Source organism: Lathamus discolor, chromosome Z (assembly GCF_037157495.1).
Source record: "Lathamus discolor isolate bLatDis1 chromosome Z, bLatDis1.hap1, whole genome shotgun sequence".
NCBI lineage: Eukaryota > Metazoa > Chordata > Aves > Psittaciformes > Psittacidae > Lathamus > Lathamus discolor.
Genome location: NC_088909.1, coordinates 98,675,509 through 98,703,040, shown reverse-complemented (window position 1 = coordinate 98,703,040; position 27,532 = coordinate 98,675,509). Strand labels below are relative to the sequence as shown.

The window sequence follows — 27,532 nt, the reverse complement described above, 5'->3', positions numbered from 1 at the left end:
GTTTGCCATTCCTGTTCTTTCCATATCTGGTTCCTCTCTGACCACGGAAAAGAAATTGTTAAAATAGTCCCTAAAAGGGCTCCCAAGGCAGCTAATCAGAGGAAGCAATTGCGCAATTCGAGGAACGGAATTATATGAATCTTAGGTTCCACGTATTATATTATGCAGTAAATTATTACATTTTATATGTACAGGCCGTACAAATAAATGAGATTAATATGACACTGTATATAAGTCTGTCATGACATTTACTTCTGTTTCAAAATTAAAACTATTTTTCTGTGATTCACCTGGCCCATTTAAGTGATATTATGCATTAATCTGTTAAAAAAAACCAACAACAATCAAACCAAACTTTATTTGATTTAAAATAACTTAATAAACACTATCTCGCACTTGCCTTTTACAGGCTTGGGCTTCTTCTTATTCCATAAAGAATGAAAAATTAAGCCATCATAAAAACAAAAAAGCGTACACCTAAATCTTAGAATGGCACCTTTCTCTACATGGAGGGTAACAACTACTCTGTTTCTGTAAGATTTTTCTGATGTGTGCAGAATATACGGATCATGCGTTGGCAGCAGCTATGAGCTTTAGTGAAAGAACTTTCTGCTACTGTCTACTGGCAAACTGGACAAACAATAGAATAAGTCGACTTCATTCACGTATTTTATTAGCTACCATGGAGGAGAATTCTTGTCACAGAAAAAGTGACTATTTTTAAATTGGAAATGAAGGAATTTATTAAATTGTTACGAGCAGCAAGAATTACATTCAAAGCTATACTCAATCTTCAAATCCTATTTGGAGCAAAATTTCAAAAAAGAAGAAATTCTACTAGCAACTCACTCTTGCTTGAATAAAAAAAAAATAAAAAATTACATCACTAGCCACTCTTACGACTGTAGTCGAAAGAGCTATTTTGAATACAGCCTGAGCTGTATTTGGTATTGTAAGAGAAGTAACAGTATGGTGAGAGGTAAAACAAGACAAAGGGCAGAATGAGCTTTACTGTCAGATCATCAGTGAGAAGAAAAAAAGAGAAGCAGTAATGTGCCAGATCACCTCTTTACTGACACTTGAGACATTCTACCTGAGTATATATCTTGACTAACATTACCTGAAACTCAGTGAGGTTTTCAGAAGAGACAGGAAGAAATAGGTGCATTCTTGATATTGTTAATGATTCAGTCTGACAAATGCTGCTACTGTGCTGCTGAAAAGGAACCTGTCATTGGTACCATTTCTTTGGAAGCATTCGTTCTGCATAAAAAGCTAAACATACTGACAGCGAATCCCAAGAGGAGCAAGCAGCTTTTGAAACCCGAGCACAGAAAAAGATGTGCCAGACTTCAAATGTAAATTGTGTAAGATATATTAGAACTTATAGGTTCAGAGTAAGCTACAATATACATAGGAACACAGGCATAATTATGCAAATTTGAGGATACACGATCAGTGGTTTCCCAAGAAACAGAATGTGCATAGGAAACTTGGTAGGAAAGAAGGATTAGGGCAGCAGACGAAAATCAGAAGACAGACACATCATCAAATGCAAAGACCTGAGGAATACGAAGAGGGAAATAAATGGACATATATGAGTAAGATGATTGCAGGACAGCCTAAGAATCCATGGCGTGAAAAGAGTTTGAAATGGGAATAAGTGGTAGGACAGCTAGAGAAAATCAGAGGCAGAGTACCAAACTAATTTAGAGTCTTACTACTGGCTTGACCACAGAGTGGTCTATATTGTTGAAGTGACCCAACAGTAACAGTCACTGCTCTACAACACAAGTTTGTAACAGTTATAATTTCTGTCAGTTCTTTAAAAATGTTTATTTGTGCATGAACAGCTGAATGGCTGCTTTGCATCTTTCATTAGTGCCTGTATTCAGTCATTCTATATTAAACTTTTTCACAGAATTTCATTAATTTTAAGGCCAACTCTTTATTCCATCATTTCAATATTCTAGTCAGATCGGATGCAGTAAAAAAAAAGAAAGTTCCTGAATATGACGGAGTTATTGTTAAACAAAATTGTATTTCAGTAGCCATTAAACACAAACACAACACTACCCCTATCATCATCATCAACTCTTACATCCAATTAAAAAAACATCTATTGAATCAGCCTGAGAACAAATTCATACTGGCATAAGATGAGAGAAATGTGCAACTTGAAAGCTAAATTATTGTTATAAAAAAGAAAGTTTACACATATCTTCTCCTCATAAAATGAAATTATACATACAAGCATTATCATGCCATGACTTATTATTAATTTATTGTTAAAATTAGCAATTGGCCATGTTAGCCCATGGTCTCTCCTTTAACTATATCAACATCTTTTTTTTTTTTCCCAACTAATTACAGCATCAGCTTTACCCTAATTAGTTAACAACTGTCCAGTAAAGAAGAACTGTGGAAGCATGGTATTCTACCAAGAACATTTCCAAAGTACAGTATACTTGACCAATGTTCTCTTTCAACATAATGAGAAAAAACAAGCATTCGAAGCTTTTAAGTGCTGGCATTAATTGCAAGGATGCTAGCCAAATTCCGTATCACCTAGTTACATTATGCTTACTTGCACTCCCTCTCCACACTAGTCTTCATTTTATATCTTAAAAATATAACTGAACAAAAACTGTTAGTGCACAATAGCTGTTCTAGTTCTCAAAAAAGAAAAAAAAGGCAGCTGGATCTCAGCAGCAGCCAAAAAACAAAAGGATTCTAATTACATTACATATGTTCTTTACAAATGCTAGACAAAAGCTACAGTGAAAGAACATAAGACAAATGGTGCACAGCTAATGAACGTTTATTGAACAATAAAGATATGCTACTAATGGATGAGGTCTTGTGAGTATTCCAAATACTATTCAAAATGTATCAGGCCATTGTATATAAAGTAATGCATTCATAAAATGATAAATTCACATTTTGCAACTGTCTGAAAAAGTCTGGTCTTGGTCTGTATCTCACAGAAACACTATGCTAGCGACTCAATTCAACTATGCATGACAAAAATGAACCATCTGAATTTTACTTACTACTTAGCTGCCCTTTAAAAAAAGAGTAAATGAATAAAAGTGGAGAGAGCTTTCATGCACCCATACCAAGCGCATGACCATTCTGTGCAGAAAAGGATGACTACAAGTAAAATGTTGACAAAACTTAAATTCTAACTATATTATGACACATATGTGTGTGGATGTGGGTAATTATTGTGATTGACTGGAAACATCCTTTGCCAGTATGTTTTACATACAATTTCCTAAGGTAGAGAAATAGTGAATCAAAATTTCAAGGCTCTGTTCAAGCAGCTGAACTAAGGCAATTTGTATTGCCTTGATCCCCTTTGTTCCATCCCTAATGGAACCCTCTTAAAGGGGTCAAGCTAGCTATCTGTACCAGTCACATTTCTTGTCTCAGTTCCACTCTCTAATCTTCCAACTGTTTTTTGACCCCTTTTTGACTCTTTCCCGGCTACTCCTAACTACTACAGACTGATCACTACGGGATCAGTCTGCATGCCAGAATACTCACCTTTCTGATGGAAGAAAATACACCACACAGGTATTAAAGAGAGATTGGTAATAAAACCAAATTATTAATAAAAACAAGTCGCTCAAAAAATGGGTAATCAATTCAGTAGCATCACAGCAACTCTTAAAAACGCCCTTAATTTTCTATTGCTTTGTTTTACAAACTTTCTTAAAGCTGTATCTACCTCCCTGTAATTTACTGTGTCCTTGAGACATGTATGTACTCATTATTCAGAGAGGTTCTAACAAGCTTTCTACTTCCTTTATTTCACTTATGTGAGTTTTCATTCTGTCAGGCAGTTTGGTGCTTTATTTCCATCACTTGCACTCAGCTTTTACTGTTTTGAAGCTTTCTGGATAAAATGTTCCTTTGCTCTGGTAAATGGATAACCTTAAAGCCATAGAATCTCTTCAAGAACTTTCAATGAAAGACAGTAATTATATACACTTGCAAAAAAAAAAAAAAAAAAAAAAAAAAAGAAGGGCAGGGGAGGGCTGCTTCAGTAAGTCTTTAAAATTCTTACAAATTAAATCAAACAGCATCAAAATTTCAGACATTATTCAATATTATATGCCACTACTCACTGTGGCAGATAGCAATTCCCAACAAATTATACTGGAGACATTGAACTCTCATTTGAAGCTGAAAATTCTTCAGAACATGGCTTAAATGTGGAATTGCTATAACTGAACTAAATGGAACCATATTGTCTTAGATACAGCAAGCGAGTTACGGTTCTGTGCAATAGGTTAAATTATGTTCTTCCTTACTAAGTTGCCAGTATGGAAAATAATCAAAACATCACCTGTAACACTATATTTGTTCCTCATACTGGAAGCATTTTGTTCTGTTTCTTCTTCACAGCATCACAACTTCTTTGCAGCTCTTTTGCCTTAATTTTATCCAGTAATTTAGAGAGGTTTATTCAAGTTAAACCTACCTAATAATCCACTTGGCAAACAATGCACCCACTTAGGAGTATTTTCCTGTACACAGCATACCTGTAGTTTTCCAGCCTGCATCACACATTCTCATCAGTGTTTTAACATAAGAGATACTTATTAAAAATACAAACAGGCTACTTAAGCAGTAATTGCCATTCTTGGATATCTATTATATGTACCCACATTAGCATTGCCATTGTTTGTACTACAACTACTTGAAAGTCTAGGACTTTTTTTTTTTTTTTTACAACACATTTACATCATGGCATTCTTCATGCAGATAATAAAAATGGCACAACATGCCATAGGAACCAGTTTCCCTCCAGAGACACAACCCCCTAGCCTCAAAACAGGGAAGGGGAATATTAATACAAGCAGTAAATGTACATATAAAATACATCTATTATACACTTATTGGAAGCAAGATATCACTTAAAACATCAGTTCAATCTGCAAGTCTGTTGCCTAATGTTATTGCTTAAAAATGAATCATAGAATGCTTAAGGTTGGAAAGGACCTTAAGGTCATCAAGCTCCAACCCCTCTGCCATGGGCAGAGAAGCCTCACACTAGACCATGTCACCCAAGGCTCTGTCCAACCTGGCCTTGAACACTGCCAGGGATGAAGCTAATGTAGTTTATTCATACAATGGCAGGTTAAGCTAAAGAACTCCTTACCACAGACCACCGTCAATATTAAAACATTTACACAAATTCAAAAGCATATGCACATGTTCATGGAGTAAAACATTAATTGCTGTAGATTATGTTGATGCAGGAAGTCCTTCAACACAATCAGTGGTGGCTGGGAGAATGTTCAGCAGAGTGTCTCAGTATCACAGAATCGTGACGGCACGTTAATAGATCTCAATATATGCTTCCCTGGAATTTGTTATTGATCATTGTCAGAGATGGGAGACTAGGCTGTACAAACACGTACTCTGAATCAATGAATCTAAAGGGTGATCAAGTATTGGAACAGGCTTCCCATTGAAGTGGTGGAATCACCAGCTCTGGAAGTGTTCAAAACCTGTGTAGATGAGGCCCTCAGTGACATGGATTAGTGGTGGACTTGGCAGTCCAGGGCGGAGGTTGGAGCTGTGATCTTTAATGTCTTTTCCAACCTAGTTGATTTTGCAATTCTAGAATACAGCCCTTGTCTTGCGGCAACACATAAAACCAAGCAGGAGTCAGGGCAGGGTTCCAGAATCATGGTGTTCTAAATGTCAGTATGGGCAATGGAACTGGGAGATGTATCTAACAAAGAGCTGTGAAAATGAGTGGAGAGCACAAACCTCAAGATCATGATTTTCTGTTTAGGGCTTGATCCTCTTCTGTCCTCAATAGAGACATGATGATACAGAGGTGACGGGAGGAAAGTACCTGTGCAGGACGAATATAGTTGAAATTGCATCAAAGAAGATGTGATCTTTTGATCATGTCAGAAGAGATAAATAACATTAAGTAAAAGCAATAATCAAAACACAGAGGGAAAGGTGGAAAAGAAGCCCTATAAGAAGTGGAGGCTATTTACCGCCTTTGTATCTCCCTAGGAAAAAGACAAGTCAAGCAAAGTACAAAGAATGTAACTTCACCCAAAAATGGTACTTAAGCATGTTTGCAAGTGATCTTAGTCATGCAGTAACAAATTCTGGTGCAAAAAAGGAAACTCCTGAACCCACACATTCTTTCATTACTCCGAATCAGTTTAGTGCTACTACTGTCTGCATGGCTTCTATCAAAATACCATTTAAGAATTCATTCAAATTCATTTGACTTTTCTTAATATTGGTTGTATTAAGATGAAATAATTCCTCAGTTTAGTATCTTAAACATTTAGAAGTACTTTGTCTTTTTGTAATAAAACCTAGAATTCCTTTCTATTTTTTTTTTTGTGTGTACCACTATCATGTCCACCCACATTATTCAAAACTAATATCCACAAAAGCTGTAGTCTTGATTATACCACAAGCTCTTTTCTCATTCTTATATATGCAGTTTCTTTCAGGAGGGCAAAAAGAATGAAATGTAACAGACAATCCCTGGTACTTCTGTGCTCAACAGATTGCTGTTTGATGTCTTTTATTTGACCATTATAAATACAACCTATAGACAATTCTATCATCTTCCAAAGCAAGTCCACAGGAATGTACATAAAGTTTGAAATAAACACAGAGTTTTAGGTGAAAAATTCAGATGCATCCCACAGGCCACTATTAGTGTCTAAAAGCTACATGATCTGAAGCACAGTGTCCTGTGGAAAATAAGTTTGGAATTTCCAGAACATTCCCAATGGCAGTCCTAGCAGAAAAATAACAAATTAACAGAGCGCAGAATAAATAACCTTATTATTTAAAAATATCAGTGTTTTCAGCAAGGGTTTAACTAGGGAAACAGTTACCTCACTAGTTGTCTGCAAGTATTTTCCTTGAAGCAATCTCTGAACTCACCTTTAACAGTGCAGAACACAGATGTCCTTCTAAGTTCTTAAACCCAGGGAAAGAATGAGTTAAAAACTGATTACTACATTATTCCACCACTACTCAGAATTCTGTAGGAAAGCTACATTAATTTGTAAAGAGCTAAGTGAGACCTAGCTGGAATAGCAGATCGCTACTGAATTTGAGAGGAATTCCACATCTTTCTCACAACTGTAGCTTAAACGAGATTTTATTCCATCTTAGAAGATGGAAGAACCAATGTTATTTATAAACAAAATCACCTATTTAGAATTCCACTGAATATGACAATGAACTTGGAGGAATACATTCCATAAAAAATTCTGAAGATACAGGAAGTACCAGCTTTTCAAAGTCAGAAGTGATATGGCAAGAAGTTCTAAACTCAATATAAACCAGTTCTTGTTTGCATTTTTTAAATCAACATACATTCATGTTAATGACTACTTACACCAACATGTAACTATATATAAATACATATAGATATTGATTTCTGGAGCTGAGGAAAGAATTTCATGATGAAGGTACAATAGATTTGTTCTTTGCCCTCTGACATACCAGAAACACACTCTGATGATAGATACTCCCACTACAAGTATTACATTGAAAAAACTAAACAAACCCAAGGGGTTTTTTTTCTTCCCCTAAAGTGTGCATATTGTTATAACTTAACATAAAACTTTAAATATTTAAAAGGATTTTTGAACATCTGCCCTGACAGTACTTTCACCCTCTTTTAAGTTTCCTGTTACTCGATTTATTCATATGCTAATTCTACAATGACCTCTCAAGATATAAATGAGTGTCCAGTTATACATTAACTCTTGCAAAATCCAGTAACTTATCTGCATGTGAAGCACACACTCTGTAAAAGCACAGAGATTTAATCTGAAGACTTCTAGAGGAACACAATCTGCGATATTCCAAGTTGTTACGTCAACTGTTAATCATTGTCACTTTGGGAAATTACTGTTAGCTTGCTTTCTGCCTGTCATTAACCACTAGATGCTCTTGCTCCCGTCTTTTCTACATTAAATAATCCTTTCGGATTCTGTTGCACTGAAAGGTACTTGAAAACTTAATTCCATCAACTGCAGATCTTTCTCCAGAGAAAGAAACTGGCCAATTTAAGACTCCCGTGGTATGCACTGTATTTTCCCTATGTAGTTCTCTTCTCTACAGTCTACGTTTTTCTAACACACTCCTCAAATCAGACGCAGCCAAACTATACACAATTACTTCAGCACGATTCTAAAGCAAAGACAACAGCGCAGACAAAAGCAAAGAACAGTGCCAGCGAGGCTCATTTCAAACCAAGCGCAGACCCCCAACCGTCTTACCGTAAAGCCACAGGAGCAGCTGTATTGGCGCACAGACGCTTCAGACTTCTTACACAAACACTGCTGTTGAAAAACACCCTCGTGAACGTGTAGCACGCATTCAAACTGGCACAGCTTTCTTCAGCGGTTCTTGCTCTCCCTCCCCCTTTCATACGGTGCCAACAGAGTAATTTGTGCCATTATCTGAATCAGTTTGGAGAAAATTACCCTGAATTAGTTTTTTCTCGTTTTCCTTCCTGCCAGGCTTTCAGCCCAGGACTCCTCCGCCGAACACCATCTGCGCTAGCACCACAGCGACTTCAGCGGGGAGCAGCGCAAGGTCGGGGTGGAATGGGGAAGTTTTAGACACATTAAACAAGCAGTGAACCACAGCCAGAAGGCGCTGGGGCCCGCGGGAAGACCGGCTGACGCGGACACCGCGCCGCGCTGACAGACCTCACAGCAAGCGGCGCGGGACAGCGAAGAGAGCGCCGAGGGCCAAGGGCCGCCGACCGGCTGTGTCCAGCGGGACCCTGCCACCAGCGTCCTCCGCAGCTCAGGGGCAGCCCAAGGGCAGCCCCGCGCTCGCCCGCTCGGCTCCAGACAGACCCTCCTCAGGGACGGCTTGGCTGCTGCTGCCCTACTCTGTTCTGCCTGCCCGCTGCCTTACTCCGTTCAGTCTGCCCGCTGCCCTACTCTGTTCCGTCTGCCGGCAGGCCAGCAAGCAGGTGCCCTCCCGCTGCCGCGGCGGCAGCGTGCACTCCCTGCCCCTCACACCGAGCGCACCCTCCTCCTCCTCGTCTGCCCGCCCAATCCACACCCGCCGCCCCGCCCCACCTGCCGCGCATGCACAGAGCGCGGCGGGCTGCTTCTGAGGGTTAGCGGCGCCAGCGGGCGGGGAGCGTTGCCCGCCCCGCTACCGCGCACGCGAAGCGTCCGGTCGTCGTGGCAACGGGACGCGGTGCCGGTTGGTCGTGAGGCGGCCGCCGCCGCTGCCGCGGGACATGTCCGAGATCTTGTGCGAGTGGCTGAACGGAGAGGTGCAGCTCTCCCGCAGCCTGGGTGAGTGCGGGCCCCGCTGCGGGGGGAGCGCGCAGGGGCTCGGGGGGTTGCAGGCTTGCCCGTCAGCGCGGGGGGCTGCCTGCCGCAGGGTCAGGGTCGGGGGAGTCCCGCGGGCCAACTCCATGAGCCCTTCCGCTTCCCCGTGTCTAGATCCCCCCTCAGGTAGATTTTTAACCTTCATGCGTAAGAGGGTGACTTTCGAGATGAAGTTTTCTCAAGGCGCAAATGCTCTCAGGGAGTTTGAGGAGCTCGTGCTTCATCTGCTAATAGGGACTCCAGAGGATAAGAGTATTTTAATATGTTTGCAAAGCAGTTTGCGGAGCTTTGCTTTACATGGCAGGTGTTGTGCTGGCTTTGAAGAAGCATTTCTTCTGCAAGGAGGAAGCAACTTTCCATGGAAGAGAGGCACTTTAGATCTAGCTTTGTTTTCATTTGCATTTTTTATTTTTGATTGCGTAAAGCTTATGTTGCCAAACAACTACACTGAAAGCAGATTTATTGGTGGCTTAAAAACTAGTTACTGCTAGATCAACCTCCCAAAATTCCTCTCAATTATTTAATAAAGTTGGGACTTTTTTTATGAAAATAATAATCTATTGTATTATAATTATTGTATGAAAATTTTTGTTTGTTTTTGCTAACAACAAAAACCCCAAACTTAGTTCCAGGATCAATTTCGGAAGAATTTTCTAATGGCTACCTCCTAGGAGAACTTCTACATAAATATGATCTTCAGGATGACTTTGATCAATTTTCACAGAGCAGGTTAGTACATATGGATAACATGTCTGTACAGAAATTAGGCAAAATATTTAGTTTTCAGGTAAGATTGGCTAATGCACAGTGGGAAATACATCTAGAAGTTACCAAGATTTGATATATTTATGAATAAGTCAAAAACTACTTGTATTTGACACACGGATTAGCTTCATATTTCCAGAGAGATTGGTAGTTCTTCAAGAAAATTACGTATTTTGATTGAAACTATGATAATAGCAGGTTGGACCACAAAAGTTCTACAGACCCTCACAGCTACAGGTTGTGCAGAGAACTGATTTAGAGCAGCCATGTAGAGATGGACTTGAGAGTGTTGGTTGATGAGAAAATGAAAATGAGCCGGCAGTGTACGCTCGCAGCCCAGAAAGCCAAACGTATCCTGGGCTGCATCAAAAGGAGAGCAGGTCGAAGGTGGTGATCCTGGCCCTCTGCTCTGCTCTTGTGAGACCTTGCCTGGAGTATTGTGTGCAGTTCTGGTGTCCTCAGCATAAAAATCATAGAATCATAGAATCATAGAATAGTTAGGGTTGGAAAGGACCTCAAGATCATCTAGTTCCAACCCCCCTGCCATGGACAGGGACACCTGACACTAAACCATCCCACACAAGGCTTCATCCACCTTGAACACCGCCAGGGGTGGAGCACTCACAACCTCCCTGGGCAGCCGATTCCAGTGCCTCACCACCCTAACAGGAAAGAATTTCCTCCTTATATCCAATCTAAACTTCCCCTGTTTAAGTTTTAACCCATTACCCCTTGTCCTGTCACTACAGTCCCTGAGGAAGAGTCCCTCCCCAGCATCCCTATAGGCCCCCTTCAGGTACTGGAAGGCTGCTATGAGGTCTCCACGCAGCCTTCTCTTCTCCAGGCTGAAGAGCCCTAACTTCCTCAGCCTGTCTTCATACGGGAGGTGCTCCAGTCCCCTGATCATCCTCGTGGCCCTCCTCTGGACTTGTTCCAGCAGTTCCATGTCCTTTTTATGTTGAGGTCACCAGAACTGCACACAATACTTCAGGTGAGGTCTCACAAGAGCAGAGTGACAGCCAGCTGGACATGGAACTGTTGGAACAAGTCCAGAGGAGGGCCACGAGGAGATCAGGGGACTGGAGCACCTCCCGTATGAAGATAGGCTGAGAAAGTTGGGGCTGTTCAGCCTGGAGAAGAGAAGGCTGCGTGGAGACCTCATAGCAGCCTTCCAGTATCTGAAGGGGGCCTATAAGGATGCTGGGGAGGGACTCTTCATTAGGGACGGTAGTGATAGGACAAGGGGTGATGGATTTAAACTGAAACAGGAGAAGTTCAGGTTAGATATAAGGAGAAATTTCTTTACTGTGAGGGTAGTGAGGCAGTGGAATGGATTGCCCAAGGAATCTGTGAATGCTCCATCCCTGGCAGTGTTCAAGGCCAGGTTGGGCAGAGCCTTGGTTGACATGGTCTAGTGTGAGGTGTCTCTGCCCATGGCAGGGGAGCTGGAACTAGGTGATCTTAATCCTAACCATTCTATGGTGCTATGAATCAAGGATGTCTCTACCACTGGACATACTAATGCTGTCCCCAGGAGCTGTGTAGAGCTAGGAGTCCAAAGGTGTGGTGGGGTGGTGACCATTACATCTTCACTAAAATGACAATGGTGGCAATGTATTGTGAGACTGAGACAGTGTATGCATGCTCAATAAAGGTGATGATGTATGACAGCAGATGATTCCCAGTACTAACTGGAGCAAATGCTGAGAATGTCAGAGGCCTCAACTCAGATTGCTGTCTGCACAAAGGAGGCAGTTCTCAATGTTTCAGCCTGTAGGAAATGCCCAGAGTCTTTACTAAGCTTTGGGCAGGGTGTGGTGGCAGCTTTTTCTTCAGAGGTGTGTGCTCGTAGAGGATATGTGTCACAAAGACAAGCTGCTACAGAAGGAGGTCAGTAGACTGTTCAGCATCACAGGTGGTGAAGAGGATATTGACTGGATCTTCTCTGAGACACTACAGATACCAGAACCTGAGCACACAGCTGTGCTGAGAGAGGGGCAGGCAGAATCTGTGCTTGTTGGGTTGGGAAATGGAGATTACTGGCAGCTTGTGACTTCTGGCAAGAGTAGACATGTTCCAGCTCAGCCGATCTGCAGCTGCGGAACAGGATCATTGCCTTGGTGACAAATGAGAGGCTGATAGCTCTGTGCAATAAAGAATCTGAGCTGGCTCAGTCTGAACCACCCCAGGGCACCAGGAGGAGAAGGTGAGGGATAGTAGCGAGACTTTCTCCTGCAGGAGGTGGAGCTACCTGTCTGCTGACCTAGGGAGGTCTGCTAGCCAGGGAGGTTTGCTGCTTGCTGCGGGGTGGGTCAAGGACTGGAGAGGCTTGTCTAGCCCTTACAGTGTTACCCCTGCTCCTTTCCTATGTGGGCAGCAAGGATACTGCGAGACAAATAAAGAATCTGAGCTGGCTCAGTCTGAACCACCCCAGGGCACCAGGAGGAGAAGGTGAGGGATAGTAGCGAGACTTTCTCCTGCAGGAGGTGGAGCTATCTGTCTGCTGACCTAGGGAGGTCTGCTAGCCAGGGAGGTTTGCTGCTTGCTGCGGGGTGGGTCAAGGACTGGAGAGGCTTGTCTAGCCCTTACAGTGTTACCCCTGCTCCTTTCCTATGTGGGCAGCAAGGATACTGCGAGACAGACCCGGACCATATCAAGAGTGACTCTAGAGGCAAAAGTCAAAGGTATGGGGGGCCCAGGTGTTTTTTCCCTTAATTCTGCTGGTGAGGTGGAAAAGCTTGATAAGGATAGATTCTACAGGTTGTGCAGCTGCTGTCAACATCAGGGATTTGGTTTTTGTAGTCATGGGATTCTCTCTGAAGATGAAGGACTGCTAGGAAGAGATGGATCCATCTGACCAGGTTGGGTGCATCTTTGCCAACAGGCTGATGCTGATGAGCCATAAACTAGGAACTGGGGGCTGGGAAGAGATGGTTACTCTCAAACAGGTAAGCAAGTGGTAATCTAGACTGGCAAGCAAGAGGAGGAGAGTGATGTAAATAAGAGGGAAAAAACAGTGCCCAACTCTGCCCACCCCAAATGTATGCATGCAATTAAGGAAGTGCTGAGAAGATGGCATTATGGGAGAAGCATTCACACTTTTTCTGGTATATGCTGGAAAAGAAACACTGCCAAGCACAAGCAATCCAGGAGGTCTCTGGAGTACAGTGATGATAACTTCCTGAGAAATGTGATTGAGCTGCTGAAGAGGGGAGATGATCTACCAAATCTAGTATGTATTATCTGCAGTGACCACGACATGGTGAAGTTCATGATCTGGAGAGGAGTGGGCAAGCTCAAGGGAGGCTAGAGAAAACATGAGCTTGCTGCTGAATAGTACACAGGACCCAGTGGAAAAAAGCCCATCGGTGCTTTCATTGAGGAAAACACTCCCAAATTTTATAGCATTCTTCCTAGGGCTCTGACATCTCTGTTGATTCACCTCAGGCTTTTTATTGCGACGTCATTTGTACCCATGTGAAACAGCAGGAATGAGTAGTAGTCTGAAGGTTGTATTAAGCTGTTCAGCCCTGTAGTTACATCCCTAATTCTGAACCCAGAGAAAAAGCAAATTGCCCTGAAAAGAGGACATGGTCTGCAAACGTGTGCTTCCATTCTGCACAGGAGAGAATCACTGATGACCATAACTCACCATTGTTTCTTCTTGGTGCTTGTCTTAAGGCAGGTTTTATTGTGAGGGGCTGATCTCTCTGCCTCTGTTCTGGTTCCTCTTCTATGTCATTATGTGCTTTGTCCACCATACCCAGGGCATTTACTTATTCTGTAAGGGTGTCTCAGAGGATAAGAACCAGTTTCTTTAACCTCTCCATGCTGTAACTTTCTTCAAACTTTCCTTATCCCCTGTGATGCTGCCTTCCTGCTGGTGCAAAACAGATCCAGGACCAGCCTCTGTGGCCATGGTGAATTGGCTTACAGGCATCATAGATGGCAGTGTACAGCTCCATCTGTCAATATCCCTCTCAGACTCTCAAATACTCAGTCTGCCATGGAAAAGGCTGAATTACTTAATGCCTTTTCTGTCTCGATCTGCTTTACTGGTAAAACTCTGACTCAGAAATCACAAGTCCTTGAGACTAACAGGAAAGTCTGCAGCAGGAAAGATTTACCCTTGGTGGAGGAGGATCAGCTTTAAGGATCATTTACATAAACTGGAAATACACAAGTCCATGGGACCTGGTGGCATATACCCACACATGCTGAGGTACCTGGCTGATATCATTGCTAGGCCACTCTTAATAATCTGTGCAAGGTCGTGGTAACTGGGGCAATTCCTAGGATGAGAAGAGTGTAGCTGCCACCCTCTCTTCAAGGAGAGCAAGAAAGGGTCATTGGGAATGTAGAAGCCAGTCAGCGCTATCTCAGTCCTAGGAACTGATGGAGCAAATAAGCATGGAAACATTTCTAAGTATATTGAACACAAGCAGATGACTGGGAGTTGTCAGCATGGCTTTAGGAAGGGCAAATCATGCCTGACAAACCTGACAGCCTTCTACAATGAGGTGACAGGCTTAGTAGTTGATGAGAAGATGTGGTGTTTACATTTACTTTTGACACTGTCTTCCTTCACATCCTCATAGACAAACTGATGAAATATGGGCAAGGTAACTGGACAGTGAGATGGACTCAAAACTGGCTGAACTGCCAGACTCAAGGGGTTGTGAGCAGCAGGGTGAAGTGCAGCTGACAGTCAGTGATCAGTGGTGTGGGATACACTCATGTAGCCCAAGTGTGGATTGTGAGACCAATACTGTTTATCATCTTCATCACCGACCTGCACAACTGAGACACAGTGGACCCGCAGCAAACTGGAGGGGGCAGGCAATACACCAGATTGCTGTGCTGCTGTTCAGAAGGACATTGATGGGCTGGAGTAAAGGGCTCACAAAAAAGACACTGATATCTTTGAGCAAGTCCAGGGAAGGACTGTGGCAGTTATTAAGTTCTGTGAGTATCTGGCATATGAGAAGGAGGAGCACTGCGTGTGTTGTTCTTTACCTTAGTACTTCACAACTTTGTAAAGATAATTTGATGTTTTCATCTTTCTTAATTATTTTCTGATATTGATCTTTTGACAGCTATTTAGAATTGAGGCAATGTTTTCTCAATTCCAAAATATTTCTTCTGCACCTTAATTATTGCGGTGTGATACTCATTGTATGGTCTTGGAATCATGCAAGAACATTTAACTGAAGAACTGCTAAACCCAGCACACTGTCTGATCTTACTTAATATCTATAAGGTAATACTTTGAAAATTTAGGCTGTGATCTTAAGGAACAACGTGTTTTTCGTGGATCATTTGGTAAGCTGGTGTCACTTTAATGTATTTTAGCATAGTCTAAGGCAAAATCATGCCTGTTGGGATGGTGGTGGGATAAATGTAGACTAATTTTTTAGGACAGGCTACTGTAATCTAAAAGGCGCTAACAGAAATGAATGTGGGTCATTGTGACTGACTACTCAAGGTCTTACAGGCTGGGCAAAGAAGAGTTTCAGAGCAGCCCTGCGGAGAAGGCCTTCGGGTGTCAGTTGATGAGAAAAAGAACACGAGCAGCCGGTTTCAGTGTGCGTGCGCAGCCCAGAAACCAAACTGTATCCTGGGCTGCATCAAAAGGAGTGTGACCAGCAGGTCGAAGGAGGTGATCCTGCCCCTCTACTCTGCTCTTGTGAGACCTTGCCTGGAGCATTGTGTGCAGTTCTGGTGTCCTCAGCATAAAAAGGACATGGAACTGTTGGAACAAGTCCAGAGGAGGGCCACGAGGATGATCAGGGGACTGGAGCACCTCCCGTATGAAGACAGGCTGAGGAAGTTGGGGCTGTTCAGCCTGGAGAAGAGAAGGCTGTGTGGAGACCTCATAGCAGCCTTCCAGTAACTGAAGGGGGGCTATAAGGATGCTGGGGAGGGACTCTTCATTAGGGACTGTAGTGATAGGACAAAGGGTAACGGGTTAAAACTGAAACAGGAGAAGTTCAGGTTAGATGTAATGAAGAAGTTCTTTACTGTGAGGGTGGTGAGGCACTGGAAAGGGTTGTCCATGGAAGATGTGAATGTTCCATCCCTGGTGGTGTTCAAGGCCAGGTTGGACAGAGCCTTGAGTGACATGGCTTAGTGTGAGGTGTCCCTGCCCATTTCAGGGGTATTGGAATTAGATGATCTTAAGGTCCTTTCCAACCCTAACTATTCTATGATTCTATGATTCTATGTCCTAGGGCTGTGCAATGTAAGCAACTAATACAGGTACATAAAAGCAAGGGAATAATAATTGAGAAAATGATACTAATTTTATAAAGGAATACTATCAGAAAACTTTTTCCAATTTGGTTGTCCATATTTGAAAAAAAAGAAAAAATTGTGGCTTTCCCTGCAAATTGTCTTGAAGTAAGATTTTTGTATTAGGAAGCGATTTTAAGAAATTCCATCTGATCTGATTACAGAACAAAACATTAAGAAGTGATATCATCACTGCTTCTCAATGCATGTGAGGCGATTTATGACAATAGGCCTTTGCTCAAATGGCAGAAAAATTTTCAATAGTTGTGAGCTGCCGTTGCATATAATTGTGTAAGGGATAAGGTATGAGCTATTATGATGAGAATAATGAGCTCCTGGACTGTTTCCTCTAGGAATGAGTTCTGTGTTACCGAAACATCTTAAGTTAAAAGTGGACATTTCTGTACAATTATGCTGTAGCTCAGTTGACCTCAAATGCTTGTTGGTTCATGTGAAAAAACTGTTGTGAACTCAAGTGATAGAGCAGTGTAGAAAGCATGCTGTTCTGACTCAAGTTGAAGTTATGGATTTTTTAAATGAGATTCAATGTGTTAATTGTAGTACAGTGATGATTTATTGTTATTGGGTTTTTTCCTGTATAGCTGTTGATTTTGAGTGCTTCCACAGGATAATCTGCATATCAAGAGAAACATTAACCTGCAATCCACTATCTCAGTTTTGAATGTAAAATACTAATTGAAACTATAGTCTTTGTTTTCCACAGCAGTTCAACCCATCTTTCCTTTCTTTTTATTGGAGAAGTCTGACAAAGAGTTATGCAGGTTAATGGACTATATAGACTTTTTATTTTATTTTATTGTATTTTCCTGAATTTTAGCTGCTTGGAGCTCAAGTGAATTGATACAATTTATATAGAAATTTCGTTCTAACTCTGTACTCTTTTTGGATGGTATAAAATTAGCTGCAATCTGGGGTAAGCTTTTGCTGTCAGATGCACTTTGTGTGTGTATGTTTCAAGATTTATGTAACCCAATGTGTTCTCAATTTTTTCCAAATGTTATGCCTGCTAGATCAATGCAATTTTGTGTACTACAGTATAAAACCTAAGACAAAGCGTGTATCATATTATTTTAAGAAAGTCATCTGTGTTTTCTTTTCACCTACTGTCTTCATAAAATGTCATGACCATGCTTATTGAAGCAAGGTAGAATTGAAAATAAGTTTATGCTCTTTTTTTTTTTTTTTTTTTCCCTGTGTTGCTCTTAATCATATAGGGTTGCAATTGCAAAACTTAACAATTTTTCTCGCCTGGAGCCCACGCTTCATCTCCTTGGTGTGCACTTTAATGAGAATGTGGCCCAAAACATCATGACAGGACAGCATGGGGCTGCAACAAAGCTGTTATATGAGTTGTATATTGCCTTGGAAAAAAAGAGAAAGACAAAGCTTACCAGAGTAGCCATGGAAGCAATGGTACCTGCGGCAACTGTAAAGCTTAAGTCTATTGAAAGTGTTTTATATAAAGAGGTAACTAACTGTGCCTATTTTGTATAAATATATAGGAAAAACCATAGCAAGTTTACATGTACATTCCAAGCATGATGCATGCTTCCCTCCCCGCTTTTTAAATCTCCTATTCAAAATCTCATATTTATATGGAAAAGAAGCAGTCCTTAGTCATATTTTTTATGCAAAGACCATGGGATTACACAGTTTATCTGTGACTCATTAAGATATTGATTATCTGTGGTTTGTGTTCCTTTGTTTTGGCTCATTCTGTGTTATGTGTAGCAACAAAGGCTTGTAGTTGCTCACCAGCTGCCTTTTTACTCATTTGACAAGTACAGATTGCAGACTCTACTGTGGTCTGGGTATCAACTTAAACTAATTTCCCCTCCAGGAAGCGTATTTATAATTGTGTTGAGCTTTGTACCACAGTGGTTTGGTTCCTTCTCTAACATATCTTTCCATATATTTATACTACACTCCAGTCTGCAATAACCGTATGCTGAGTAATACAAAGAGGAAAAAACAAAGGAGAAAGACAGTATCCGAGAGGAAGTTAGTATTGATGTAATAGATTTCGTTAAGGACATTCTTGTCTTCAGCAGTAATGTTCAGCATATGCAGACCGTAATTTGTTATCAGGATGACCAATCTTTAAGAAGCTATATATTGTAAATCAAATTCAGCTGGGTGAAATGTCATTTTTTTTTTATGACACACTTCCTGAAAAATGGTCTGCAAGCAGAAAGTTGTCCAACAAGCGCAAGGATAGTACAAAACAGTCAAAGCATCTGTTCACCTACAGAGGGTCAGCATAAAGAACGTAAAGGAACTGAGAATAGCTCCTGTCAATAGAAAGTTTCAGAATGGTATTTGAATTGTAGAATAGCTGAGGTTGGAAGGGGCCCCTGGGGTCACTTAATCCAAACCGTCTGCTCTAAGAAAAGTCAACTAGAACAGTTTGCTCAGCACTTTTTTCAGTCGGGTTTTGAATATCTCAAAATGTGGAGACTTCATAGCCTGTCTGGGAAAATTATTTATTACCCTTCCAGTATTTTTTTTTCCGTATATTTAAGTCGAATTTTCTGTCCATCTCTTTGACTAGAATAGAACAGTTCCAGTTGGAGGGGACCTACAACAATCATCTAGTCTGACTAGTCTTATCACTTCAAGACTGACTAAAATTTAAAATATGTTATTAAGGGCAAGGTCCAAATGCATCTTAAACACTGACAGGCTTGGGGCATCAACCACATCTCTAGGAAGCCTGTTGCAGTATTTGGTCACCCTCTTGGTAGAGAAATGCTTCCTGATGTCCAGTCTAAACCTCTTCTGATGCCGCTCTGAACTGTTCCAATGTGTCCTGTCAGTGGGTACCAGAGAGGAGACACCAGCACCTCGCTCTCTGCTTTCCCTCCTCGGAAAGGTGTAGAGAGCAAGGAGGTTGCCCCTTCAACTCCTTTCCTCCAAACTAGACAAAGTTTGGTATTGCTCAAGTCCAGATCTGCATATTATTTTCAATGGAGCTAGTCCATTTTTTTCTGAAAAATACTCAACCATGTTTAGATGTTCTGTGTACATTAGCACAGGAAAACAGATTGAAATTACGATATCAAAATTATCATATTTAATTATTTAAATCTGTTTTGTACTGCTTCTGACTTAATTGCTTGATGTTGAATTTTAGCGTTTGAAAACTTTAACACCGCGTCAGTTTGATTTGCAACTACAACAGATTGCAGAGCAGTTTGAAAAGAAATCTAAGGCAGCAGAAGATAAGATAGCTCGTAAACATATTGCAGAGCAACAGAAAATTCAGAAGCTCCAAGAGGAACGAAGAGCCCAAGACATTGAAAAGGTGACTTCTTATATAGTTCTGAAGAAGTATTTTCTTAAGGTCATGTACATAATGGGTTAAAGCCATTGTGAATGCTTGGTAATTCTGTGCCACATAGTCATGTTTATACAAAAACAAAGGGAAGGAATAATCATAGCAGTCATTAATGTGTAGATATAAAGACAATATACTGTTATAAGGCCTTTAAAGTATTAATAGTTTAAAATCACTTAATGTTATATTAAGGATACTTGCGTATTGTCATGCTTGGAAAATATTTATAGATTTTAAGACAAGGTGCAAATTTTACTACTGTATGTGTTTAAGATGTCCTTGTAAAAGAGTTTTGTGACATTCTTCACTAATGAAGCATCGATCAAAAGCAGAAAAAAGACACAGGGAAGGGAACCTGTAGTGGGTGTAGCCTCGAAATGTGCAGCTCTGTGTAGCTGTTATGATAAAGTAAAAAACAGGAGCTAACATCTTAAGATACAGGAACACAGCCTGTGTACAGCCTAGAGTTTAGTAGAGAAATTGGCCAGCTATCCAAAGGGTGCTGAATCACAGTGAAAGTGAAGTTGACTAATTTGAGATGCATTTTATGTGGCATAAAGAGAGAGAGTCTGTGGTTATTGAGCTGTTCTATTGCCACTGCATGAACAAGAATGAAAAAAAAAAAAAGTCCCTTCATGTATATGGAGAAGAAAATACAATCAATATCCAAAATATTAAAAATAAAAATCTAGAAGAAAACATCATATTTGCTATAGTACATACTTGTTTTTAAATATTTGTTATATTACATATTTGTCTTGTAACTGTCTTTGATATATTGCATATTTATTTTTCAACTATCCTAGATTCTTTGTAAAAACCCCTTTTATCCACTTTCACTGCATGTAACTGTAGTGCACTTCTAAGTAGTGTAATTTAGATGTTTCTTACTTCTTGATCATCTGACACTCATTGTTCAGCAGTAATATTACATAACGGTATTCTCAGTTTCTGTACCAGGAAACTGGTATTCTGAGTTTCTGTACTGAATTCTGACTTGAACCAGTGCCATAGTAGATTTAGAATTTAGTACAAGCCCTTAAATGCCTATTAGGCACTATGCACAAACTGGTTGGGTTTTTTTTTTTGTTACAGATGGGTTTCTATTGCATTGCGGTATTTGCTTAGGTATATAAGATGTACCATTTTCATAATGGTAGTTAAAAAAAAAAGTCTTCATCCTCAAATATTGAGAACATATACTAGCATATTGCTAAACTGTCAAATTATTCATAATGATACTTCAAAATGCATTTTATAGCATCTACTCCTTGATATAAAAATGGTGGTTTATGAGTACAGTGGCTGAGGATACTGTATGACAACATTTAACTGTGGACAAAAGATAAAGAATTTTTTGGTTTGTAGCATTTTAGTGATTCACTTTACAAAAGAAAAAAAGGAGTAAATTCAGCCATTGCTGAAGCCTGGAGCCTGATAAGCTCTACTACTTTCTTCCTGGAAGACTTTTTTCCTAAGGCTTAATTACATTTACTTCATAGATATATAGGTAATGTATTAGGGCCATAGGGTGTATTTTGTTTCAACTCAGTTATCTGAACATAAGATATTGAATATTCAGCATCATATAGGAAGAAAGAGACAAAATGAAATAATGGCTAGGATTCAAGAAGCCATTTTACAGACTCCAAAGCCACCACCAAGCCACACCATAAAAGCTATTGAAGCAAACAAATTCTTAAGGAATAAAAGAGAAGCAGAGGTAACTATCATCTATACTCTTAATGTTAATTATATGACCTTGCAAACCAGATAATTCTTAGGAGCATTTAGATTTAAAAATATTGTACTTGCACTCTCCAAAAGCAGATGATACAATGTTAAAATAGTATAGTAGATTCAACCAGTGGAAATTTGGCTAAATATTAGAACAGTTCTGCATTTGTTATTTAGGAAAAATTAGCTTTTATGTAAGTGAAAGTTCTTATTGAATAAATACCATAGATAGATACTAATTTAATTGCTGACAGCTTTTAGTTTACTGAGTAGGATATGTGAAATGAAAGTACTACTGTCACCTTCTCATTTGTACGTGACAGTTTGCACATAATGTATGAACTCTTCTGTAACACACACTATAGCACTCTCTACCAAAAATGTTAGTAACAGCTGAAATAGACAGTAGTTGTAGAACAAATCAAGAGATGATGGCAGTGCAGCGATAAAAAAAAAAAAAAAAAAAAAAAAAAATCTGTATTATCTAGTGCTGGAGAGCACTTAAATTGTAATCTTACAGTTCATGAATTTGATTGTCATCAGGAATGCAAATATTAACGGTTTTTACAGCTGCACAATGGTGACAGATGCATTTAAATGTAGAGTGTACAAAAGCAATAGTTGCTTGAGTGACTATCAGGGATAAATTCAGGCTACTAAATCTAAAGCAGATCATAGCCAGAATATCTTGTTTCAAGTCCCTGAATGGTGGGAATTATATAAATTGCTGGAGAACAGAATTGCAGAATGAACTGCTGCAAAATCTTAGGATTTTCTAGGTAGTGGACATGGCTGGGAAAAGGGCAGTCAGGAAGGAAATGAAAGGTAGAAAAGGGAAATAGTCTTGTTTTTTTCTTCATCTAGCTGATGCTAAAAATAATTTCAGAGTGAACATTTCCATTGGACTAACATGACAAAAAATAATTTGTAAATCCTTAGTCTACTGAACCTTTGTGTTTTGTGAAAAAAAAAAAAACCATTAATTTTTTTGTTATTTCTTCAGGACACATACAAGGAGATTAGTAAGTTTGAGAAATCTATTGCCTACGCACTACATAGCCAAATCACTGACAGGTAAATATTGGAATATTAGATTGTTAAGATTAGACAGGATCCTACCTCAAGTGCCTACTATCTATGTAGACATCTATTTGAGGAAAAATGTGGTATCTTTTTTAGTTTTAACTGTGATTTTCCACTAGCACTCTAAATACTCCAGCTTCAGCACAGTTACGATGTTTTTACCTTACTTTTAGTTGTAGTAGGGATGGCTCAAACTTCCTTCTCTCCTTTTTACCCTATATATATAGCAACAAAGGACACAAAGTGCTTCTCTTCTCTGTTCATTCCAGTCACTGAGTCTGTAAGGTCAGTTAGATTTGCAAAGAGACAAGAATGGTTGTGGATGTACATACACAGTAACACATATCAGAGAAAATAGAAGCAACCTTTCTCCTTAGACTTATCTGTATTTTGAACTATTTGTGAATAATTTAGTCATTCTGTCACCTTTAGTGACAAGCATAGCATACTTAGAAGAGGTGGCATTCATGCATACTGCTGTGGATATTTCTGTGTGTAAACAAAATGTGACTAATAACTGCAAAACTGCACCCAAAGCATATTAACGTATTAAAGAGTAACTCATATTTCTCTGATATTCTCTGAGCCATCATAATTTCCTGTTTCTGTAGAATCTGACTTCATATTAGCAAATGAACTAATTGACAGTTGGCTCAAGTCAGTGTTGGCTGGAGCCCTTCTCTGGACTTAGTGGTCATTGTGGGGCACAAGAGCAGCAACAAGTAACCACAGTGCCCACAAAGAGTGCTGTTGTGCATTTGTCAGACTTCCAAATAATTATACAGGGATCTGAATGAAAACACCTCTAAGAACCATAATTCCTATAAATTCAGTAATCTTTTCAATCTTTTCAAACAGTGATATAGAAGAATCATTGCAAACACAGAAATTGCAAGAAACAACTCCAGAAACTACAGAACAGACAGCAACTGGGCTATTAAGTGTTTATGCAGATGATGACTATATAAGGAAAATTAAAAAACGTTTAGAGGAAGATACATTTTCTAGAGAACAGCGAGAAAAGAGACGACGAAAAATGTTAATGGACCAGTTAATAGCACATGAAGCTGAAGAGGTGAGAAAATGTATGCTGAAGTATATAACCCATGCACAATTACTAATTTAAAGATTTGCTTACAAGTATAGAAGAATGGTATTTTTGGAGGTGAATAGATTTGAAGGTGATAAAGGGAGGTATGTATGCTTAGCTCTGGAAATAACTTCTATGCCACTGTTTCTCCTTGAAAAATGTGGATGGTTGTCCATTCTTTTTCACCATCTTTATGTCATACTTCATCCTTATAAATCATAAAGGATCAAATGAAGGCAGCAGAGCTAAGATTATTAAAAATCCATTGTATAGTGGTTCTGAAGACAATACTTCTTAAAAGCAACAAAAATGGCATTCCTTGGTTGGAAACCTGTATTTACAAATATGTAAAGTTTGATCTGGGCTGGATGAAATCTGAAATGTTATTTCTATGGAATATGAAGAAGCAAAACACTTATGCTGCAGATCAGATCTTTGTTTTTTGATGTTGTCCTGGGTTCAGCAGTAGCAGTCCTTTTTTCTCCTTCTTAGTAGCTGGTGCAGCACTGTGTTTTTAACTTTTTGCCTGGGAACAGCTCTGATAACACTGATGTGTTTAGTTGCTGCTCAATAATGTTTACTCTGACCAAGGACTTTCTGAGTCTCATGCTCTGCCAGGGAGGAGGGGAAGCCGGGAGGAAGCAGAGACAGGACACCTGACCCAAACTAACCAAAGAGGTATTCCATACCACAGCATGTCATGCCCACTATATAAACTGGGGGCAGTTACCTGGAAGGGCGAGATCACCGCTTGGTTGAGCTGGGTATCAGTCGGTGGGCGGTGAGTGGTTGTTATTTCCCTTATCATTATTATTATTGGTGGTAGCAGTAGTGATTTGTGTTATACCTTAGTTATTGGACTGTTCTTATCTCAACCCGTGGGAGTTACATTCTTTGGATTCTCCTCCCCATCCTTCTGGGAGCGGAGTTGGGGGAGGAATGGGGGAGAGTGAGAAAGCAGCTGTGTGGTTCTGAGTTATGGCTGGGCTTAAACCATGACAGATGGGTTATGGAATAGAAGATATATCTCTGGAGGATGCCTGTGTTGTGTCTAAAATGGATGTTGCAGGTTATTTAATTTAAATATTGTCTCCTAAAGCACAAGGCTTTTCAGATTCCTCCTCAGACACTCATTCAAAAAGCAGCTTTTAGACTACTGACTTCACAGACCTTCTTTCTCATAATGATCATATCAAAACAGAACCTTGTAACTTACTGGGTTCCATGATTTCTAGCTATTTTTTATATTAGTATTGCACTGTGGGTCCTTAGCTTAGGTCATATATGTTGAAACTAGTATATATCTCCACTGTTGTTTCATAGTAATAGCATTTCAGATATGTGGTATATCTGAAAAAGAGAAGTGTGAAATTACATATATATATATGTATAAAATTTGGCATCTAATGTCTGGAGATGTTTTGGTGATGTTAAGAAAAAATTAAATTTATTGGGGTAGGCATCTTCTCAGTATTTATCCCGGACCTATATAGAATCATAGAATACTTAGGGTTGGAAAGGACCTTAAGACCATCTAGTCCCAATCCCCCTGCCATGGCCAGGGACACCTCACACTAAACCATGTCACCCAAGGCTCTGTACAACCTGGCCTTGAACACCACCAGGGTTGGAGCATTCACATCTTCCATGGGCAACCCTTTCCAGTGCCTCACCACCCTCACAGTAAAGAACTTCTTCCTTATATCTAACCTGAACTTCCCCTGTTTAAGTTTTAACCCTTTACCCTTTGTCCTATCACTACCGTCCCTAATGAAGAGTCCCTCCCCAGCATCCTTATAGCCCCCCTTCAGGTACTGGAAGGCTGCTATGAGGTCTCCACGCAGCCTTCTCTTCTCCAGGTTGAACAGCCCTAACTTTCTCAGCCTGTCTTCATACGGGAGGTGCTCCAGTCCCCTGGTCATCCTCGTGGCCCTTTTCTGGACTTGTTCCAACAGTTCCATGTCCTTCTTATGCTGAGGACACCAGAACTGCACACAATACTGCAAGTGAGGTCTCAGGAGAGCAGAGTAGAGGGGCAGGATCACCTCCTTCAACCTGCTGGTCACACTCCTTTTGATGCAGCCCAGGATACGTTTGGCTTTCTGGGCTGCAAGAGCACACTGAAACCAGCTGCTCATTTTCAGTTTCTCATCAACCAATACGCCCAAGTCCTTCTCCACAGGGCTGCTCTGAATCTCTTTTCTGCCCAACCTGTAGCTGTGCCTGATATTGCTCCGACCCAGGTGTAGGACCTTGCACTTGGCTTGGTTAAACTTCATAAGGTTGTCATCTGCCCACCTCACAAGCGTGTCAAGGTCCCTCTGGATGGCATTCCTTCCCTCCAGCGTACCAACCAAGCCACACAGCTTGGTGTCATCAGCAAACTTGCTGAGGGCACATTGAATCCCACTGTCCATGTCACCGACAAAGACGTTGAACAAGACCGGTCCCAACACTGATCCCTGAGGGACACTGGTCTCCAGCTGGACATTGAGCCATTGACCACAACTCTTTGCATGCGGCCATCCAGGCAGTTCTTTATCCACTGAGTGGTCCCTCTATCAAATTGATGTCTCTCCAATTTAGAGACAAGGATGTCATGTGGGACAGTGGTTCTGATAGTCATGGCTATCAGCTGATGGCCCTGTGTCCAGCAGCAGTCACTGGGGCTTTTGACAGGTAGAGCAGCTTTAAGCCAGCAAAGCCAGTCAGTGCTGTTGAGGTCGGACAGCTGGTTCCCCTGTGGTTGTAGTACAAGATTTGTCAGTTTGAATGGAGGAATTGTTGCAATGTGCTGCAATCAGACTGTCTCCAATGAGGGTCTAAATCAAGTACAAAATAACTTTTTCTTCCTAACTTCCCAGGAAGAAAAGTCAGCATTGGTATAGGAACAATAGAAGTCAGAGATTGCAGAAATTAGTTGGAAAGACAAGTGAGCAGTTGACTGGATCAATAGTATGACCAGATTATTTAGTGGTAATTTGGTTCTAAATTAGCAGAGGAAGAGGTTTCTGGAACTCTGAGATTTCAGAAATTAAAATGTTGCTTGACTTAGGAAAAGAGTGAAGCAAACTGATATTTTCTTTAATTAATAAATAAATAAATACACAAAATAGTGAAAATTACTTTCTCCCTATGTTAGATATCAAACCAGAAAGCATTTTCAGACTGAAATGTAGCTTTCTTCAAGACATTAGGGTCAGATTGTGATCTATACTGCATAAAACATGAACACATGCACAAGATCACTTAGAGTCAAACAAATTTTGTCCCTTCAGAGTGCTTTAGTGTGTTTCGTGTCTGTACATGTAAACCTCTACTAAAAGAATCTTTTCCAAGTTTTTGAGATTTGGGACACTACAAGTTGGAGCGTGTGAGTAAAGATATTTACAATCACATGACACTCCTCTATGTGGAGCACAGGGGGATGTCAGTCAGATTTTCATAAGCAGGAGTTTAAAGTGTTTAACAGTAACATGGCTTCATCCCAACCAAGTCTTAGAACCCTGTCATTTCAACAAAATATTTGTTCTAAGTACTCGTTTTATTTAATGCTCTCAGATGTTGCGTCTCTGAATTTAAAAAGTTGTCATAAGAAGTTATTGTCAACAATAAATTGAGAAGATGAAAATGGGAGGGGAAAGGAATTGTTGCTTGTCAACCAAACAGATTTATGTATTCTAAGCTGTAAGTATTGGTCATAAATTTTATGACTACATTATAGGACAAAATCGTTTCATTTGAACATAAATTAAACAAGGAAACAGAAAAATAGAAAAACCTGATGTAGTAATTATGTATGAACAGCAAGAAACGTAAATGCATAAATGTTTGGCCACT

General features: G+C 40.3%; 1 protein-coding gene and 1 long non-coding RNA gene across 5 annotated transcripts in view; one reads left to right on the top strand and one right to left on the bottom strand.

Moving 5' to 3' along the window:
• The window catches only part of LOC136005708 (uncharacterized), a 38,181-nt gene extending 29,118 nt beyond the window's left edge, over positions 1-9,063 (bottom strand). For 2 of the 4 annotated variants that reach the window (XR_010608846.1, XR_010608848.1), the window contains exons 1-2: positions 8,292-9,063; positions 5,788-5,875 (exon numbers count right to left, since the gene is read on the bottom strand). This is a non-coding gene — a long non-coding RNA (uncharacterized LOC136005708). The remainder of the gene's footprint in view (positions 1-5,787; positions 5,876-8,291) is intronic. The other 2 variants (XR_010608847.1, XR_010608849.1) reach the window with 2 other exon arrangements.
• Positions 9,064-9,158: 95 nt separating this feature from the next.
• Positions 9,159-27,532, top strand: part of SPEF2 (sperm flagellar 2) — a 64,163-nt gene continuing 45,789 nt past the window's right edge. Inside the window, 7 exon segments of the mRNA XM_065663877.1 lie at positions 9,159-9,332; positions 9,995-10,097; positions 17,660-17,912; positions 19,579-19,749; positions 21,365-21,505; positions 22,523-22,593; positions 23,461-23,677. Of these exon segments, the coding sequence (XP_065519949.1) occupies positions 9,275-9,332; positions 9,995-10,097; positions 17,660-17,912; positions 19,579-19,749; positions 21,365-21,505; positions 22,523-22,593; positions 23,461-23,677 (1,014 nt within the window). The 5' untranslated portion in view covers positions 9,159-9,274.